Source organism: Lipophrys pholis (genome assembly GCF_963383615.2).
Source record: "Lipophrys pholis genome assembly, chromosome: 4".
In the NCBI taxonomy this organism is placed as follows: Eukaryota; Metazoa; Chordata; class Actinopteri; order Blenniiformes; family Blenniidae; genus Lipophrys; species Lipophrys pholis.
In genome coordinates, this window is record NC_137637.1 from 23,089,286 (window position 1) to 23,110,028 (window position 20,743).

General features: G+C 41.9%; 4 protein-coding genes across 6 annotated transcripts; 2 read left to right on the plus strand and 2 right to left on the minus strand.

Annotated features, from left to right (window-relative positions):
- The first annotated feature begins 568 nt into the window (after positions 1-568).
- Positions 569-3,311, plus strand: ndufaf3 (NADH:ubiquinone oxidoreductase complex assembly factor). Its single transcript, XM_080461649.1, has 5 exons — positions 569-879; positions 1,960-2,155; positions 2,238-2,304; positions 2,530-2,630; positions 2,726-3,311. The coding sequence occupies exons 1-5, from the start codon at positions 791-793 to the stop codon at positions 2,831-2,833; spliced, it is 561 nt and encodes a 186-aa protein (XP_080317775.1). The 5' UTR covers positions 569-790; the 3' UTR covers positions 2,834-3,311.
- LOC308108573 (rab GDP dissociation inhibitor beta) lies at positions 2,959-8,041 on the minus strand. Its single transcript, XM_080461648.1, has 11 exons — positions 7,868-8,041; positions 7,157-7,264; positions 6,953-7,049; positions 6,740-6,874; positions 6,454-6,652; positions 5,852-5,983; positions 5,431-5,530; positions 5,167-5,338; positions 4,940-5,084; positions 4,797-4,851; positions 2,959-4,337 (listed from the first exon to the last, which is right to left on the minus strand). Exons 1-11 carry the CDS (start codon positions 7,907-7,909, stop codon positions 4,194-4,196), a joined length of 1,329 nt encoding a protein of 442 aa, XP_080317774.1. The 5' UTR covers positions 7,910-8,041; the 3' UTR covers positions 2,959-4,193.
- Positions 8,042-8,962: 921 nt separating this feature from the next.
- Positions 8,963-15,314, plus strand: tmem43 (transmembrane protein 43). Of its 3 annotated transcripts, none has more exons than XM_080461479.1 (13): positions 8,972-9,113; positions 10,090-10,236; positions 10,334-10,468; positions 10,749-10,843; positions 10,967-11,016; positions 11,123-11,192; positions 11,297-11,367; positions 11,442-11,569; positions 11,679-11,753; positions 12,520-12,621; positions 12,715-12,832; positions 12,913-13,123; positions 15,102-15,314. In XM_080461479.1, the coding sequence occupies exons 1-12, from the start codon at positions 9,096-9,098 to the stop codon at positions 13,113-13,115; spliced, it is 1,212 nt and encodes a 403-aa protein (XP_080317605.1). In that variant the 5' UTR covers positions 8,972-9,095; the 3' UTR covers positions 13,116-13,123; positions 15,102-15,314. The 3 variants fall into 3 exon arrangements, with proteins under 3 accessions (XP_080317604.1, XP_080317605.1, XP_080317606.1); XM_080461480.1 differs by having other exon boundaries at positions 15,232-15,314; XM_080461478.1 differs by lacking the exon at positions 15,102-15,314 and having other exon boundaries at positions 8,963-9,113; positions 12,913-14,061.
- LOC308108500 (rho-related GTP-binding protein RhoA-B) lies at positions 14,499-18,948 on the minus strand. The gene is made up of 5 exons (XM_080461481.1): positions 18,845-18,948; positions 16,528-16,692; positions 16,123-16,243; positions 15,405-15,535; positions 14,499-15,301 (listed from the first exon to the last, which is right to left on the minus strand). The coding sequence occupies exons 2-5, from the start codon at positions 16,681-16,683 to the stop codon at positions 15,128-15,130; spliced, it is 582 nt and encodes a 193-aa protein (XP_080317607.1). The 5' UTR covers positions 16,684-16,692; positions 18,845-18,948; the 3' UTR covers positions 14,499-15,127.
- Positions 18,949-20,743: the final 1,795 nt, after the last annotated feature.

Below are 20,743 nucleotides of genomic sequence, written 5' to 3' on the forward strand. Positions count from 1 at the left end.
CCAGACACGCCCCCCAACCAGTCTAATCCAAAGCACAGCTGATTGGATTTCAGAATAAAGAAAAGTATTTCTGTTAATCTGAATTAACCAAAACCTTATCTCACAATCAAAACAAAATGCTGAGAAAAACACCTAGATTCATTTGAATATATCAAATGGTCGCCAGACCTTTTTTTTTTTTTTAATTCGGTCTACCTACAATTGGAGTTGTTTTACAAAGTTTACAGTCAACACATGCCATCCATTATAAGGTGGTAAGACCCAAAACCAAACAAAATATCTATATTTTTTTTAAATCTAAGAAGTATAAACACTGTTTCACTAAGTTGGCAAACTGTGATTTTCACTTCATATCATTAGTTTGCACAGTTTCAATTAACATTTGGATTTTAGAACACAACACAGTATATGGAGGTTAATGAGTAAATGTGATTTGAGGTTTTGGAACGCCGAGTGACCCGCCCATACTCTGATTGGTTCACTCTTATGTTCTCACCCTGAGTAACCAATCATCGCTCTACCTAAAAATTACTGCCAGCAAATCACATGGCTTCGTTTACATGCTCATGGCGACACCGTTTAACTATTTCTTTTACTCGTTTGATTCTGCTGTGCCGTTTTAAGCAGATTTATGAGCAATTAAAAACCAAATAACAAAACGAGTGCCTGATATTTGAGTTAGATATAAAGTAAATCTGTTTCCATAAAGTACCGTAAAGCTGCATTACACAACGCCGGAAGCGGACAGCTTGTGTCACACGGAAATAGTTCCCCCTGAGTATCAGTCAACATGGCTACTGCGAAATGCGCCAAGTTTCTCCTCCAGAGATCCACACGGGGTTTTCTGTTCTCCCCAAGGACAATGCCCACTTTCTCCGGGTACAGTGGGTTTTTTCATTTTGAATCTAAAATTAATTTTGCGTAGAGAATAAACGCCACTAGAACATCCGTTCTCCTGTTGTTATGTCCTGTTGTGTCCTCCTGTATTTAACATGGAAAGTCCTGAAGGTGTCATTTACTGCTAATAGACTTGAGCGACATCTACATATAAGTTAGATATACTCATTAAATTGATCGCATTGATGCATATTAGTTCATGGTAATCAGTTTAAATTGATAGTTTCAGAAACGATAAATTTGTTCTTACATATTTACCATGGAGTTGCATGTTCAACAGTACAATTACCGCTTTAAACTGTATCTTTATTTTACTTCGTCATCTGTCTTTGGTTGGCCATCATATGCCAGACATCTGTCAACTCAAGCTGTTTATTTATGCTAGTTCATTATGATCCCGTAATACCTACTGGTTTATTAAAAGTGATTAAGAAACTACCATATAACACCTTGAATCTGTGTTCATGTTGGTATATCTTTGCAACACATACCTCAATTTAGTTACTTATTTGTGATGACCAAAATCAGATGAAATCAGTTCAAACTTCTTAAGGTTTCTAAGTTGGGCTTGTTCCGTTTCTCCTGAGGCATCATCACATACTGTTTATGAGATTTATTTTTCCATGCTTTTCCATGCAGATTAAGTCATTACTTCACTGTTGTAGGTCAACCGATGAGACTGACATAAAGTGTGTCAAATCTCAAAAAGAAAGATTGAATGATCTTGCTCAGATTTTCTTGACAGTAAGAAAGAAAGTGTGTTCACATTTGTTGCAGCTCTTTAGAGAAACTGAAAATGTCTGTTTCTAGCTTGTGGACAAAAAGCCCAAAGCTCCTGGCTGGCAGCCCTGTCAGTAGGCTGGCGTTCGATTTTTGGCTTTGAAAGTAGGCTGTTTGGCAGAGGCTCTGCAGTGCAGCCTGTTTTTTGTTTAGTTTGAATCAGTGGAGAGCATGCAGAGATAGCACCACAGTTAAGAGTTTGTTTCACATGCGCACTTTTTCAGAAGATGTCAATTTTCAGTATGTTTTTTAAAAAATTCAATCTCCCTCCTTTCTTTGCAGCCCGCTTCTTTCTCGAGCTCATAGATTGGAACCCACCGATGACGAGTTGTATCAGCGCACGACGGTGAACATCATGCATAAAGAGGGGGACGGTACTGTTCTGATCCAAAGCTACAGTCCAGCAGGATTTAACATAGATGACAACAGGGTGTTTGGGCCGTGCGCTCTGTTGCCTCCTGCTATCCTGCAGTGGAACGTGAGATCCAAACTATTCTTGTTTGTCATCATTTCACCTGCTTTTATGTTATTTTTACCGCTCTAAATTTACCTCTCTGCAGGTTGGTACTCACGAAGACATCACGGAAGAAAGTGTTTCACTCTTCCACATGGTTGAACCAAGAATAGGTATGAATCAAATTAAACGGGCACGTAAAGGAGACAAAATATCTGGTAAAACGGCAGAATGTGTGGAGCTGTGACAGCGTCAGTTAATAACTGTCTTTATTTACTTGGATTTATTTTTTTAACACATCTTTGCCTCAGAGGTTTTTTTTCTTGAACAGATCACTGGACTAAAGAAGAAACATTCAGTCATTTGTTCTCATGTTGTTTTCTTTTTGGTGTCTGAAGAGATTCTCGTGCTGGGCACAGGAACGAAGGTTGAACGCATCAACCCCACAGTGCTTGCTCTTCTGAAGCGTAAAAGCATCGCTGTGGAGGTGCAGGACACGGTACGTGTGCACTGGGATCAGGTGCTATGTGTTGCTTTTTGCCAGTTTCTCCACACTTGTTCAAATAGTGAGAGGCCTTCATTTTCTATTTGCAGCCAAACGCATGTGCAACCTTCAACTTCCTGATGAGTGAGCGAAGAGTGGTGGCTGCTGGTCTGATCCCTCCGGTCTTTAACAAAGCTCTACAAGTGACAGAGGAATGAGTTGTGATGGCAAAAAGATCAAGAACTGATGAACTACACTATTTCAATGAAGACTGAAATGTTTGTGGTTCTTCGTCGCAAAACTCCCAAACAAACAAACTCGGTGAGATCCAGTATTTATCTTTAGTTTCCTCAGTTATTTATTTAATTTACCTCTGGCACATGCACTAAGCTTGAGCTCGATTTGAGAATTTTCTCAAATGTGAAGACTAAAGTTGCGGATAGTTCCACTGTGGGTTTCACCTCCCCTTTTCAAGCAGTCATCATTTGTTTGGACATGAGAAGGTTAAATGACATTGCTCATATGGTGGCAATCAGATTCAGACTTTGAAGCCTAGACATAGTCAACTATGTGTTCAACCAATGCGCCAGTGAGGACAGTAGTACTGGATTACTGTAAATAAATGTAAGTGTTCCTTGTAATATATGCAATAAATGCTTTACATGCAGCAAATAATAACTGACATGTGACTTATTTATTTTTGTCTCGATTCTTTAAGTGTGCAGGAGGCTGAAGGGGCCTGCACGTTCTGTTTTTAAAAAAAAAAAAAACCCAAAGCATAGCTCTGTTATATGGGTCAGTATGCTGCAGCCGGACACCTGAGCTGGTGTTTGTAGTGACTGTCCTTCATTCAGATAAGCCTCTTTACTCTGTGGGTCTGTCCGTCCTCTCCCTCCGCCAGCGCTGCCGCTGACAAGCTGCCGGTGCAGCATATGACATAATTCAGCAGCTTTGTCCTTCTCACACATAATATAATCCCCAAATCCTCTACGCATCACTGTGATTCACCTCTCATCATCTGCTTCACTGCCACATGCTCATTGTCGGGATGAACACTTAAATCTGTGTCAGCCGCACGCCGACTGGTTACTTTTAGCTGCTGGCCAACCGCTGCAGTGTTCGGTGATTCTGAGTAAATCTAAGATAAACGTTTGTGTGGAAAGAACATAGACGTTAATCCTTCCATCTTCTATAGGGGGCGCTAGAGGCAAACCCTAGTTCATCATGGGGAAGGGAAGGATTCAGTATGCAAGGAAAAGACAAACTGCAGACTGAGAACAAAAGATGTAATGATGATTCCAGTGCTGATTTACTGTGTTACCTTGTGTCTTTGCTAAAGTGTATAGAAAGAAAGAAGTGATATGATGGGATAAAAGAAGAAAGCGGTTTTCAAAGTCACACGGCAACATCATAAGACCAAAGAAATTATAACACAAATCTTAAAGAGAGGAAATGAACACTGGGCATTTTAAAAACAGTTCACTCTACACGCTACATAACAAACACGCTTGTACAGTTTAGTCGTGGCATCAGCCATCGTGTGATTCTGTTCTCCAGGCGGCTGGGTCATTTGGTCTCTCAGTCGTCGTCAGAGTTTTGAGACTGGTGTCGTGATCCTCCGAAGCTGAGCTCTACTCCGGTGAGCCGGTGGTACATGTCTTTAATGTCCTCGCATTCAGTCTCAAAGTGGTTCATGGCGTCATAGGAGCGGGACACAAAGATCTGACGAGGAAATACAATCAGTCAAGGTTCATCACATCCCAGCCGCTTTTCTTTTTTCTCCCTTTTTTGATGAGGACCTGTCGTGGTTCTCTTCTGAATCTTTTCATAACTTAAGACTCTATTAGAAAACTTCTTGATTCATAGAGAAAGTATTTAGTTTTGTCATGCTGTCCTCTCAATTCGTCTTTGTGCGACACAAACTGTTTTTTTTAACGTTTCATCACACTTTTCCCTGAAAGTTTATTTTCTTCTGATTTGCAGCCTTGAATGCCAGTTATTTGACACCGGGCTCGCTATATTGCCAGCTGTTGTGCAGGGGCAGAAAACTGTCATCAGACAATCCAAAAACGTTAGAGCAGCCTGACTATGTTCACAACCATCATCCAGCAGTGTCATGTTTTTCCTAATAAATCGAATGGCATTACAACAGGTTTCCTGCTGAAGGAATGGCTTCACTACCTGACTCTTCTTTCCATCTTCATTTGGTACCAGCAGGTTGCTGACTGACACAAATCTAGAAAGGGAAAAAAAAACATCAGTGAAGTGACATCAACTTTGTTGGTTCTGCCCATGAATACATGAGACTTGAAGGCGCCACTAACTTGTGCATGATGGGCTCAAGAAGCTCCAGCCCCGGCTGCACTTCTTTCTCCGGGTTGTTGGTTTCTGCGGCCGTGCTCACCGTGGCGATGTACATCCCGTCCGAGGCCACGTTGTGAGTGAAGGACACCACCGATATGTAAATGTCTGTGTGGGCGAAAACGCAGGGATCGTGGTTAAAATTGAATTGACGGACTTGTTTAGATTTACTGAAGTGTTCGAGCAACACCTGACTTTCTGCCGAGTTGGGTTTGAGGGATTATGATCTGACAGGAGTTCGCCTCGTGAGTGTTTTTAACCGGGTGATTCAATAAGCAGATCACCCGCACGACTCGTCCCACTTTCCTCACCCGACTGGGAACGTAGCTGGGATCACAAATCAACTGTTTGCAGTGGAACAGCTGTCAAGAGGGAGAAAGGACAAAAAAAAAAATGAGTCGGCGATGCAAATACACCACTGGACCTTTTCTAATGGAGGAAGCGTCTGTCACACCTTTCCCTCAGACTTCACTGCTTTCACTTTGCCGTTGTCCACCACGATCTCATCCACCGCTCGGTTCAGGAGGAAGGTTCCTCCATACTCTGCACTCAGTCTGAAACACACAAAACATGGACTTACTATACACAACATAAAAACACCCAAAAGGCATCAGTCTCCCCTGATGAAATAATCCAACGCAGCTGGTATTGCAAGACTCAGGCAGAATTATGAGGAAAAGGTGCTCACACAAATGTTACACATCTAATGAATACAAAATAGTTCCAAAGTTTTTCTGTTTCTATTGAGAATTTCTTTTTTGTGGGTATATTAACTTTGTGGCTTTTTTTTAATTTTAGTGTATTTTTTTTTTCTATTTGAGTGAAACCAAAATTGATAGAAAAAAAGAGGGGAAAAAAAACTAGTGTATTTTAACCTGGCAAAGCCCTGGGGCAGTTCTCCCAGCCCGTACACAGGGTAGAGGTATGGACTGGTGTTGTGACGTGTTGAGGACTCGGCATACAGTCTGATCCGATTGATGGTTTCCACACAGGGTTGGTCCAAATAACTGCAGACACATCAAAACAGAGTGGTTTGGTTCATTAGTGACTGTTTATTTCAGCTTTGTCTGATTCAGAGAGGTGGATAAAGTACTGACATTGCTTGAATTCGACTCGATTAGTAAAAACAAGTGCTGCTTTAAAAAGTAAACGTTCAAAATGCTTCTTTCAAAATCAACTTTTAACCTCATTTAAATTGCCCCAGCAATAGCAGGCGTTTCATTTTATTCACCTAAAGAAATATATTAACATTTAAAACACAATAAAGTATAGTTAAAATACACCAAGGAAACTTCTTATATAAAGAAATGTTTGTATAAAACAGCATCTTGTGGTTTCAAAGGAATCAAAATAAATAACTTAGTTCACATTGTAGAAGGGAGTGATAATACCTTCGTGAAAAGAAAATACTCCTGCTATGTTATTGTAAATATTTGTAATGCCAGGCGGACCCTGGATTAAACTTCTGGTGACTGACCTCTCACTGGCGTGTAATGCTATAGCGTGACCTGTGAACTCCATCACATCCAGTCCCAGGTCGAAGCGAGCGAACAGATCCCTGGTGGTCATCTTCACCGGATCCACGTCTTGGTAGGTGCGAGGGTTTCTGATGTCAAAGTTTAGGGCGAAGTGCAGCAGCTTCTTGAACCTTCTCTTGTCGAACATCCCCATTAGATCTGAAAATAAGAAGTGCTTCTTTAATTATTTGCATATTAAAATATACATTGGACTGTACCGTGAGCTGGATCCAATGTACAAATCACCTGAAGTATGGGCATCCTCTTCTGTGGCAGGCACTCGGTGCAGTTTTCCTGCTTTATACACAAAGCTGCCTTCAACAACTTTAAAGTCCAAATATCGAGTCACTTCAGTGTGCACCAAGATTTTTACCAGCTGACCTGACGTGAAACACAAATATCAATGGTCATGAGTGTGTTGCACAGGTCCCCTGAACATTCTCAACTTCAGACTCTCACCGCTGGCGAGAAAGAATTTGGGGACAAGGTCCACGTTCCACTCTTTCCCACGGCCCATCAATTTAGCAGAGCCAGACATCTTGAACTTTTTGAACAGCTGGAATGAGAAGAAACGTTTCAAATCAATAAAGCACCAATGCCTTTTAACATCAGGAACATGCAGAGTTGCTGCTGTCATTTTTGTTTTTGTTTTTTTTAACACACCTCCTCAATTGGAGAAATGGATGCACTCTCTCCTCCATAATAGGGATTCTTGTCAATGTGAAGAACCTTCTTCCCACTGAGAGACATCAGACCTGAGAGGATACATTCCTGAAAAAGACAAGACAAGTCAAATGGTAGATTTGGGTGCAGATCAGAGCTCCTTTGACTACATGTCATTTCAGAGCTGTAACTGGAGCTCAGGTTGTTTGGCCCATCAATGTGAATAAAAACATAAAAACAGAGCCACAGATAGAAGCAGTTTGCTCGCCCTTCATTTTCAAATGCAACTTTTTACTCAAGACAAATTCTAAACATGCATTTTTACATCTACTAAATCATGTTGGATCACTCTCATGGTGAATAGATTTCAATTGCATCTAGAAATAATAAATGGATTTTCTTTAAAAAATTGAATAGCTCAGATTTCTGTGATTCACTTTTATTTAAATATTGACATACTATACTTATTACTTAATAGTTAATATATTTTAAAGTTCTTATAAAATGTCAAATATAGTCCCTGTTCAGATAGACATGATTGAATCTTGATTAAAGTGTTACCACAGTTTTAGATAAATACACTATAACTGAATATTTCAGACATTTGCCTCAATAGGAACAATTATGTCGTCATTCAGCAGCTTTCTGCCACAACCTGCAGAAGCTCAAGCAATCTTTGCTATGAGCATCACTCTGCTATCTGTTTCTTACCTTAAGTCCTGTTCCAAGCACTATAATATCATACTCCTGCATCCTCACGGTACCTCCACTTATCTTTTCACTGCTTCACAAGCGTCCCAGTCCTTTTTCTGACTGCAGTCTGATGCAAAGTGTGTGTGCTTGTTTGCGTGTGTGCATGAGTGGAGGGGTAGAAGTAAGTGTGAGAATGATTAGTGTAAGTAGTAATTACTTCATCTTCCCCATTGCAATAATCTTCTTAGGAATAGCTTATCATATGCTGTGTGTGTGTGTGTGTGTGTGTGTGTGTGTGTGTGTGTGTGTGTGTGTGTGTGTGTGTGTGTGTGTGTGTGTGTGACTCTTATAAAGGTAATTTAGAATCTATAGTCACCAAACAACTTCACATGAATGTTTCTGGACTGTGGGAGGAAATCAGACTCCCCAGAGGAAACCCAAGTGCACATGGGGAGAATATTCAAACTCCACACAGAAAGTCCGGCCCAGTATTTGATCCCATGACCTTCTTGCTGTGAGACGAGAGCACTAATCACGATGCGACCCGATTATATGAGTCACAAAGACGATTTATGGATAGAATGATTTATAAGAAAATCAAGCTTAAAGAGGTTGCTGGAAGTTCAGAGTGTAACTATGTCTCTTGTGTGAACACAACATGTAAATGCTTGCAAGAAAACAATACAAGCAAAAAACAGTTTTATCAACAATAGACTATAGTTGTAAAGTACTATTGAGAACCATCAAGTTAATTTGTCAATGTAGTGGAATACAGAAGGTGGATGTACCAATAAATATTGGTGCAGACATGTGCAACAAATGTTTGTATTTGTATGTCGTGTTAGTAGCAAATAAGCACAGAAAAAAAATATGTTTATGTTTGTTTGTGTTATGTTGGATTAATAATGAATATCATATCATCATCACACAGCTGACAACAAAAACAACACGATGAGTTACAGAAAAAAGGAAACACCATTACCCATGAGCCTCAGAAGGACTTCCGGGTCGGGGCAGGCTTGACTATGAGAGCGCTCGTCGTGGCAATCCGGTATGCCGACGGGGAGGGTGGGGACGTATTTTTAATACCGCTCCGACTCCGCCCCTCTTTTCAGCCTTTCCGGGACACTCCGAGTCAGTCAGAGTGGAAGTAAACCTTGTATCCAACTGCTGTTAGTTTGCATCAGCTTTCGTCTTCGTATCGTTTTCCTGCAGATTTTGTTTAATTGTTTAACAAATCATCACGATGTCTTCATCCCAGACAGTGAGTGCTTCAGTTTATTTTCTCTGCTTTGAATTTATTTATTAACGACTCGGTCTGTAGTTAATTTAACTTGGCCGCACTGTCCCCAGCCGACTTGTTAAGTTTCAAGTTCAACCTGCAAAACTGTGATTAACCCTTGTCTGGTGTTTGTGATTAAACCAGCTGTACTGTATCGTGTAACTGCGTTTATCTATAGTTTACTAATAACATCTGACTCGAGTATAAACACGAGAAACTTACGGAGCACAAGAGAAGTGCCCCCCAAAAAATGTCCACGCCCATCCAGAGAGTGAGAGATGATGTGTTCACTAGAATGAATATAACACATGGGTTATGTTTAAGATCACTGATGATCATCAGCAGATGTTCATGTTTCCATAGTTCCACTTCACGAGGTTTCGATCTCAACGCTTATTGTATAAACACGACCCTTTAGCGAAAGATTGACACTTTGTGGTTGGTTGACTAATATACTGATGCTCGATGGATAGAAAGAAAACTTTACTTTTATTTACTCACGAACTTACCCTCTCTAGATATGTTACTGGATCAGAGAACAAGTTACTATAACAAAATACTGGAACATAGAACACGGACCATGATCATCTACAGAAGGAAACTCTTCAGGGTGGAACTGTTTCAGATGCTTTAACATAAATAGAGTGGTTAGTAGAACTTATATGTTATAGACAGAATATCTGTGGTACAAGTGTGGGCCGGGCTGGAGGTTCCTCTCTGTGTACAGTTTGCATGTTCTACCTGTGCATTTTTTTTATTTTATTATTCCCCCCACTGTACAAACATTATGTATTTGAGGCTCGTTGGTCACTATGTATGTTTGAACCTGTGTGAGATCGTCTCTCTGTGTTCTTAGAGAACTCCATGCAGAAAAGGGCGAGAGCCCCTGAGCACGAAGGACCATCTGTAACGATGGTGAGGATGTACTCATCAGTGCTGGTTTGTGTGTTTGTCTCAGTTTTCGGGTAGAAGCCCTGACGAACACAAGCGCGTGAGCAGTAAATCCAACCCTGGATTCCTGGAGCGTCTGAGTGAGACGGCAGGAGGAACCGTCGTCGGTGTCGGGCTGTTTTTTCTCTCAATTTATATCCTCTTCACCAATGAGGTAGGAATCAGTCTCACGGCGATGTGGAAACTCCTGGTTTCAAGCACCTCCGACATGGAGGGGACACGCTGTCTTGTGACCGTCTCTCTCTGCTCAGGGTCGGGCTTTGCGAACGGCACAGTCCCTGGATGAAGGTCTCTCTCAGGTTGTGTCGTTGGGGCCTTACCTCAGGATCGACCCGCAGAACAACAACCACTTAGTTCATCTGACTGCAGCACTGCAGACTTCACAGGTCGGCCGTCGTCCGTGCTTAGAAGACACTATTCTGTCAGACTTCACCACTGACGATCACGTTCTAGCTTCCTGTGGATTTCACTGATGTAGTTTTTTTTTTTTTTTTCATGCTTCAGCATTCCCAGAGCACTTCACATTTTTAGTCACATTTTATATAGATGTGATTTGAGCGAGCAACAAAAAAAACCAAAAAAAACAACAACAACACATGCTGCAGTTTTAAAGTCTTAGTTTCCACATATTGACTGGTGTTATCCCGTGCTCCTGTGTCGGTGTAGCCCCTACATGACCCCAACTACAGAGTGGAGTTGCAGGCAGCGAAGCTGAGGAGGCAGGTGGAGATGTATCAGTGGGTGGAGTATCATGAGAGCAAGTGAGTCTGCATGTTGATCTTCTGGGTGGAGCCCGGAGTTTAAAAAAAAAAAAAAAAAATGTTGTTTAGACTTTTCTCACTCTGAAGACAAATGACTCTTGTTGCCTTGCGGATCGTTTTCAGGGATTACCAAGAGAATGGTGAAACTAAAACAGAAACAACCTACACTTATAGTGAGTTTTTCTTTTCGCTCTGTAACTCGTAGTTATTAAAGACTTCGTGGTCTGGTGGTGCTTTTAGTTTGACATGAGGTGGAGCAGTCTGACTTCTTTTCTTTAGACACGGAGTGGAAGTCGGACTTGGTCAACAGTCGTAATTTTGATAAGGAAATCGGTCATCAGAACCCAAGGTAATGAAATATTCATGAAATTATTGTTGCTGTGCGTGTGGGGGCTGTCCCCCCCCCCCCCCCCCCAAAAAAGAAAAATGTTTAACCAAATGTTTGTGTCTCAGCGCCATGGCAGTGGAGAGTGTGACCGTCGTGGCTCCAGAAGTCAGAGTTGGACCTTTCGTCCTGTCTCAGGGTATTAATCTCCACAAGTCAACACATGCAGTGTCGTGTGACTTGAGATTGAACTGGTATCTCGTCGCTCCTCAGGCCTGGTGGAGCAGATAAATGACTTCCAGACTTTGGGTTTGAAGGATTTCCCCGTCTCGAGGTTGGACTCCTTTCTCTCCATTGATGATGACTATTTCTATCACACCCAACATCCACGCCGGCCAGAGGTGAGCATCAAGACAGGATCTTCACACGGATGTATTTCATATGGCTCTCTGTTATTCATAACAGCTCTGTACGCCAACTGAGTATTTTTAATTTTTTTTAATGCCTGAGGTGGGGGATGTGCGTGTGAGATTCTCCTACGCTGGACTGAGCGGTGACAATCTTCTCCTCGGCCGGGCTAAAACTGTGAGTGACCGGTCTCAATATCCACTGTACCAGAGGTCTGCAACCTGCCGCTCTGGAGCCACCCCGTGGCTCTTCAGCTCCTCTGTAGTGGCTCCATGACACTTTCAGAAAATTGTATGTAAATAAACAATCTTTTTTTTTTTTTTTTTTTAATGTGTACATCACACTAGTTTTCTAATCTGGTCTAATCTCCGGGCTAAAACCCGCTTGGCTTGCTAAAAACTGATAAAACAGCTGAAACTCCTAAAATTGTAACAATAAAATGATTAAAAAAAGGTTAAAATTGCTGACATGGCAAAAACACCAGGAAAGCTATGAATAGCGAAAATGACTAGAATATTTAAATTGGCTAAAGCAGGAAAAAACTGGAGAAATTGCTGAAATTGGCTGATCAAGCAAATAAAGGTCATAGAATGTATATCGAAATTGTAGCTTTGACACTTCCTGAAAGCAACGTGAGCTTTTACTATGGAAAGAAATTATTTTAGATTTTAGTTCCCCCCCCCCCCCCCCGTCATTTCGTTTCACGTTTTGCGGTAAATTGCAAAAACGTCTCTTTTGGGCATAAAAGTCTCAGGCCTCTGCACTATACCAACGATGCTATACTACTAAACGGTTAACTTTATCATGCATTTTCTCTCCACGTCTATTTTGACACCTATGAATCTGAGACGATGAAACTCTCATCATTCGACCTTTTCATACTGAATACGATCACCGAGTTGTTGAGTGTTAGGACACCTTCTCTGTGATTCTGGTTCCTCAGGTCAGTGTTGTAGCCAAGCAGAGCGGCGGGCAGCTGATGCCGTTCAGAACCAAGTCCGGAGACGCTCTGGAGATCATCTATCTGGAGGAGCTTTCTGCAGAGGTCAGTGTGGGCTCCGTCTCACTCGCCACACAGTCGCACCAGTAATGTCCCGTCCTTGCTGGGTGGCTGACGCAGCTGTGCCGTGACCCGTAGGAGGTGTTTGCGAAGGAGCACCAGTCCAACAGTGTGAAGACGTGGGGCCTCAGGGCTGCGGGCTGGGCCCTCATGTGCCTCGGTATCCAGCTGGCCATGCGCATCATCTACACACTGGGTAACACGCCACGCCAACAGCATCCCACGTGAGTTCCATCCTGCCCGTCTCCGACGTTGACGCCCGCGTTGTTTTCGCAGTGGACTGGGTGCCCGTCCTCAGAGACCTGGTGTCTGTCGGCCTGAAGATCTTCGCCCTGTGCGTCTCCTGCTCGCTGTCTCTGCTCGTCATCGGAGTCGGCTGGTTTTTCTACCGACCTCTGGTGGCGCTGGCTCTGGGCGCCTTGGCTCTGGTTCCAGTGTTCCTTGCCCGCTCGGGGCTTCCATCCAAGAAGACTCAATGACTGTTAAGGTGACGACAGAAAGATTTCCTGATGCCGGTCAAAAGTGTGAGGCAGCCACACTACATAGAAACTACTATTTACATTAAGTAGGCATCAGTGTAATTAGTTTGAAAACATCAAACATCCGTGGGAAGATTTCTTCCGTTATTTATGTAAAACGAGTGAAATATTTCTGTTTGTCGTCAGAACATCATCTCGTGCGGCTTTCACAGTTTCATGAAGCATGTTTCTCTTTGTCAGCGACTGTGGCTCGCAGTGAGCAACAGAAGATTAGCCTTATATTTTTATAAAAAAAAAACTTCAGCTGCATTGAACTAAAAGGCGTTCCAGTAGGACAGGCAGAAACCTCTGATCGAGTTTCTTGATTATTTTGCGATGGTGACCTGTGGTATTATGAAGCGCAGCGGCTCTACGGTGTGTTTAACGGATAACTGGTGAGACGACTGCATCTGGACAATGTCAGAGAGCAACTTCCCAGTGAGACGTTTCAGATTCGATAAGCTGATTTTAACATCACTTGACATGGAATTGGTTTTTGTACTTTCGCACTGTGCAAGAAAGCTTATTTTATTAGCAAGGTGTGAAAACCTGGACTTTATCGGCTAAAAAAAAAAAGTTAATAATATTGAACTCTTAGCTTCAATCATATGTGGGACTTTAGGAAATGGGAACTTCTAAAGTTCAAAATCTGATTTAAATGTTGTTGTGGGGAAAAACTGTAGTCATCATGAGGTGATGATGTGTTGAATTATTCATTTTTAACTTGGTTTACCTGACAAATTATTAAACTTGGAGTGACGTTTTCACACACGCACTATATATGTGATGTTATGTTTAATATTGAATGAAATTGAGCTCGTTTATAAAGACACCAAAGAACTGGGGGATTTGCAGTTTTCTTGTGTTGTCTGTACTCTCTTCATTAAAGCATTTTTTTGTTTCTATATTTGAAGCATCTGTCTTCTTGGGTTTCTATTAAAATTGTTCAACAGCCAGAATGGAAAGAGGCTGAGAGGTTGAGCTTCAGTTATCATGGAACCTGTGAGAGCACGTAAACGCAATAGCTACATTTGACCACTAGAGGGCACTGGCTAGTTTCCAGCTTTAAATATCCTGATCAGTAAATAAATTGGTCTTACTAACCAGTTGAAAATTGATTTTTATTAAATGCTTCTCATCCTCCAAAAAAAAGAAAAAAAAAGAAAAAAAAAATATTAGACAGGCTCTTTACTGATACAACAACCAAAGAGTAGTGTGGACACGTGGCTGCTGTCCACCACGTGCTCTGAAGCTGAAAGATCAAACTGGCCATCTGCACACATTTCACATGTTCCTCCGAGTTAAATCACTAAGTGGCATTCAGTATTCTTCAATCAAGTGATGCAAATTATCGAGATTCTTACAAAGTAATTTATTACACAAAACACTAACTTTCCATTTTTTCTCTCTTTTTTTTTTTAACAAAATGCATTTCCAGCCTCATCTTGTGCATGTGATCATGGATGCACATGATTATTTTTTTTATATATGAAGCGAACAAAACAATTTAGACTTCCTGTGTGCATCAGTTGGTTGAAACAATTGAGAGGGGGTGGGAGACGAGTCACAGTGAGCAGGTACTTCAACCTAGTTGGCTGTGGAAACATTCCTCAGATCAGCAGGCAGGGCTTTAAGCACTTAACAGTAGCTGGCAGGTTTGACACAACGGGTCCCCTGGCTGATCTTTCCCATTCGATAGAACGTGTTGATAAAGGAGGCTTGATTATGGCAAAAATGACTCGTGTTAAAGTACAAAAAAAAAAAAAAAAAAGGATTTTCCAGAACCTCAAATGTGAATACTGACAGAACCTGACTACCTTTAAGACAAGAAAAAGAAAAAAAGTAAAAGCATTACACCTTGAGTAAAAACTGGGGAGAACAGTCTTTTGTATGGGTGTGTTTGGGGGGTAGGTTTGACCTATTTCTCCTTCTTCTTTCCCCCCATAGGAAGCAGTCCTCGTGCCCCCCCCCCCTTACAGAAGGGCGCATTTATTGCTCTTCTTTCCTCGTCTGGCCTGTAGCGCCGCCCTGGTGGCCATCTCGAACACTTCCCTCACGCCATCCTTTGTTTTCGCAGAGCACTCCATGTATCCAAAGGCACCGATCCTGTTTGCCATGTCTCGTCCATCCTCTGGCTTCACGGGTTCCTTGAATAACATTAAAAAAAAAAAAAAAGAAAAAAAAAAAAAGGGTCAACGAAAGCCTTTAGAAAACTGATATTATTGGTACGCGTGTGGTCTTCAGTTTCACCTGCTTCATTTTGGCAAGTTCCCTCCGAGTGTGCTCATCGTTGCGCAGGTCCTTTTTATTTCCAACCAAAATGATGGGAACGTTGGGGCAGAAGTGTTTGACCTCTGGGGTCCACTTCTCCGGGATGTTCTCTGAAGAGCAGAACAAAACAAAGCAGCTGTCAGAGCAGGGAATCGGCCGCACAGACGCCAACGGCTACGTTCACACCTGCAGTGTGTATGCAACATGACAGATTACGCCATAGGGTTCAGGTCCTGTGGCTACTAAAGTCCATCATGAGTCTATGATCTAATGACAGAATAACAGGAACCGTTTTAAATGTTGGTCCATGTGTAAAAGGACTTCAGTGCTGCAGAGGATTTCTTCAATTTAGAAACGACTCAAGTCATTTTGCGAAGGCACGGTTCACATTTCAAACTACAACACATTCCTTGATAGGTGTGGGTGATTCTGATACACAGAGGTGGAAAAACAGGCTCCTCTGAAAGATTGTGGTATCATGAGTCTCCCTGCACAGCACACATGCTTGATAAGTCTCTCTCTAGGTGATTAACTTGACAATATCAGTGCTCGTTTGATTAATGCTAAGTTTTTACATGTGAGCAACTGACTATAGAACGAGAATATCTAATACATGAACGATAGAACAATTTCAGAGAAGTTCAAATATGTGTGTTAAACACGATCACATGCCGTCCAGACCTCTGTTTCCACTCACCAAGACTGTCAGGGCTGTCAATGGAGAAGCACATGAGAATGACATCAGTGTCTGGATAAGAGAGTGGGCGCAGCCTGTCATAGTCCTCTTGACCTGCTGTATCCCAGAGCGCTAACTCCACCTAAACAAGAGAGTAGAAACAAACCATCGTCACACTGCTTCCAGACCATCTCACATATTCCTAATAACTGCTATATTACAAATGTTGGGACAGTTAATTGTGAGGACCGAGCTTAAATTTCACAAACATTTTGAATTCAAAAGGTTTGCTCCAGTGTGCGTCGTTTCACATTTGATGCTAAAATCGTCAAGGTTGATCAAACGCAGCACAGTAGCAAGTGATGCATTTCTCTCACACACTGCAAGTCCGATTACTGAATCTCAGAGGAGTTAAATGAATCGTACCTGTTTGCTATCAACTTCGATGTCGGCGACGTAGTTCTCGAACACTGTGGGGACGTAGACTTCTGGAAACTGGTCCTTACTGAACACGATGAGCAGGCAGGTCTTCCCACATGCTCCATCTCCAACTATCACCAGCTTTTTCCTGATTGCTGCCATAACTGTATGCTACACACAGAAGGGGGGGGGGGAAACAATAAAGCAAAGCACATGAGGACACTTTGTCCATACCAACAGGACGGGTGATTTATTACACTCAGATATTGTGCAACCCACCACACTGGGTGCTGTAAGTCTAAATAATACGCAAGTTTACACGTTGAACCCAGGAAAAAAAAAAAAAAAAAGCTCCACCACTACCGCACAACCACTTCAAAGGTACAAGGACACATAAACCGTACGTTTGGGACAGAGCTTTGACAACAGCATGTTTCTTTCACAGTTCACTCACTTTCTCCAAGAATTTGTTAGAAAATAAAGTCTGTGGAATTCAACAGAGCAGAAGAGAGAATCTGAACAAACAAGAAGAATGAGACTCACTGCCAGCAGAACTTGTGTCTGTTATTCTTGGTATTTGTCTTTACCTCTGAGATGATTAAATGCTTGACGCAACAAGATCTTTGTGTGCTTCTCAGGTGTGAGAGCTGCAAACACAGCACGACAGTGGACTACTGATTACTGACACAACCAATTATTTAAAGATGATTCCCATGAGACAAAGCTGCCTCAACTGTGCCTGTCTAGACAATCACTGACACAAAATACTGTAACATAGAGCAACTACTATAGGGGACAGGGGTGTTAAACATAAGGCCTCAATCAGGCCGCCAAACGACAAAGAAAAGTGTAAATATTTCATGGAAAACATGCTTTTAAAACAAATTTCTTAAAAGTCGCAGACACGACACAAATACCCGAGCTGAAATATCACATTGAAAGCATAATTCATAATGCAACAGATAGTTTTGTTTTTACATTTCAGTGTATTTTCCACCAGAAGGTTTAGCTATAATTGGCTTTATGTTCTTATTGTAGTCATTTCCTGTAGTAATAGTTTGGTTTTGTGAAAATATGAACATTTTCATTGCATATGCTCTGCATCACAACAAAGAAAAACATAAAAGTTTAATTAAAAATACATTATGACAGTATTTTAGCAGCCCGGCCCACTCAAGACAAAACCGGGCTGTTTGTAGCTCCTGAACTAAAATGTGTTTGACACCCCTGGTTTATCTGGACCCGAGGAGTCAACGTGAACAACTATTAATTCCCTCTATTTTAGAGAGCAAATGTGCTCTCACTGTGACAGTTTGGTCCGGATATAACAGCTCTGATGTGGCAGATTTTAATGTGAACATAGTTTGTGTTACACATGAGATGAAATACTCCAAAATCAAATAGGATTATCACTTTCAATCAGTAATCAGCGAACAAGTCATGTGGTGTTTTGTCCACGGAGAGGCCTAAAAGCAGAGACTCTCCAGGAACTTGAACGTGGGCCGAGACGACAAGCAGCAAATGATCTTCAGCTGTGTTGACACAAACCCTCAGTAACCAACACCCGGGGCAAACTACTGACACAACACGCACAACAAGGCTGCTGGCTCCGTGTTTTACAGAAGAGCACATGAACTTCATTGAAAGTTGTGCTTGTTTAGTTTTTTTGTTGTTGCTTCAGTTGACTTGGATTCGCATTCGAAGTCACACCGAGTGACTCTGCTCCCATGATGAGACATTTCCGCCCCTGTGTCTCTGACCCACCCCGACACCAAGCAGCCGGACAAATAAACGCTGAAACGTTTCCGTCTCTCGTCACTGCGATACCGAGCTAATTGGTGCGTTTGGGCAACGGCAGCTCATATCTGGGAGTCGGTGTGGCGCAGATGACCTAGATTTGATCCTGCCAGCAGGATGTTCTGTTTACAAAAAAAAAAAACGAACGCTAGCTCCCGGAGCTAACAGTTAGCCGCGGCTGCATATCCGGCGAAATTCACACTGTGGCGACAAACGTCACCAGTGGTGCAAAAAGTATGGCCAATATGTAAGATTTGGGGATTAGTCTAGTGTCACGGTGGTGCTTGGTTCCGTTCTGTCCTTTCGAGTTAAACATCTGATTCTCCCGGTACGAGGAGTTAGCAACACTTAGCTTAGCGTAACGGAAGTCAGTGCGACTGTAACGGTCAGTGGGCTAGCTCGTTAGCCTCGGCGGAATACCGGAGGATATGCAGATTAACGCCTAAAAATGAAAGATATACACCCTCATACTCCAGTGGATTAAAGCCACGGAAGACCACGTTTCTCATAAAAACGAGGTACTCACAGAAAGGTTGGTTAAAAAGCTATGAAAATGAAGTCGAAGTGTGGCTTTGTTAGCGCTCCGTCTCTGCTGCTCCTTCACTGCGCCGCTGCGGGAGGATTAACAGGAGGGAGGGGGGAGGAGGGCGGGGGTAACAATACCACAATAAAACAGTATTATTATTATTATTATTATTATTATTATTATTATTATTATTATATCTATGTTTTACCTTTCGCAAGCTGCACGTTACTGAAAACTGTTAGAGGATAGTTCATATTAGAGTTTTTTTCTTGTCATAATTCACTTCAACACCCCAATAGCTTTATAAATACATTAATCCAAGTCATTGTTCTGTTGAAGTAAATGTTTTATTAAGCTAGTTATAGTAGTAAATCTATATTATATTTGCATTCTGTAGCTGTAACTGTATGTTTTCTCTACTGCATAGTTGTACATATTTCATAGTTCTCTATCACTTGTCTTTGTCCACTCTTAAACTTAATTAAAACGTATTGCTCTGCTCATATGTCCTGCTCAGTGGAAGCTGTCTCACTTTCCCCATGCACCCCCAAAGATCAGGATAAGAGTGCTCACATAGTGAGTTGAAGCACCTGGAATGGACTAATCATACACAACACATGTTTAATGTGTTGTAGGACCTGCTGTAAATCAAGCAGGTGGGTGGGTTATAAAACAATACAGCATCAATCATCTGTAATACTGTAACCACAGTAAACATGTGAATGGCAGCATCAAGCTGTGACACAGGCCGCAAGACTCATCAGCAGAGAGCGGAAAGATGGAGAGAGAGAAAAAAAAGCAATGTTGAGCAAACATATTTTGGTGTTCAGATGTCAGTCTGGGTGAACAGTCCACATTTTACAGGACAACAAACTGAATCATAACCCCAGAAAACACACAGTGGGAAACATTTTTTGAAGTCCTTAAAAGGCCTCCAGTAGAGTGTGAAGGTGAACTCTGTGGAGCTCCGGGGAAGTCTGAAAGCCATTTTTACCAAATAATGTGGCAGAGTTTAACCACATTTGCAGTGACCCAGCACAGTAAAGAATCTGAATAGTATTTTAACGTGACATTTTCAATTCACCCATTCATCTATCTTCTATACCACTTCATCCAAATCAGTGTTCCAGGGGACTGAAGCCAATTCCAGCTGACAATTGATGGATCCAGGCTAAATCCTTTACCGTCCATCAGGGAAAACAAATAGTGCATAACATTTACGATGTTTTCAGACTGTGGGAGGAAACCCACGTTCACACAGGGAGGTCATGCAAACTCCACAAAGAAAGGCCCCAACCGGACTCTAACTGTGAACTAGAGAGCTGTAACCACCACACCAAAAACTTTTACTCTGTCACTGTGCTGTATTGCGTGTGAGGTAATGAGGAATAACCTGAGCCAAACCAATTGTTGGAGGAGTCTATGTAATCTTAATGACATTTAACAGTGGTTTGAGAAGAGATTTATTGCTTTCAGGCTGTTCGGTCGAAGCAGGGAGAGACAGAGAAGCACAGTCTACTCTGCGCTGGTGCTGCAGTGTATTAATAACCACAGCTCTTACTCTAATCCTGATAAGAGGCTTTCTCAGCACTGCTCAGTTCCAACTCGTGGAAACCAACTCAGAGATGTTTCCATGAAAACAGTAATACCTCGCATTCATGTTCACGTTCAAGTGACCAGTCATTCAAAAGTGAGAAAACACTCTCTCTCTCTCCCTCTCTCTCTCTCTCTCTCTCTCTCTCTCTCTCTCTCTCTATAGGAGGGAATATTTCTGAGATTTATTTCCAAGAAAAACTGAAACATGTATGATCCTCATCTGAGAACGGAGTCACTTTGCAAACAGATGTGTGCTATTAGCTTCAGTTTTTGGCCGATAAATCTTGCGGTCTGTTATTCTAT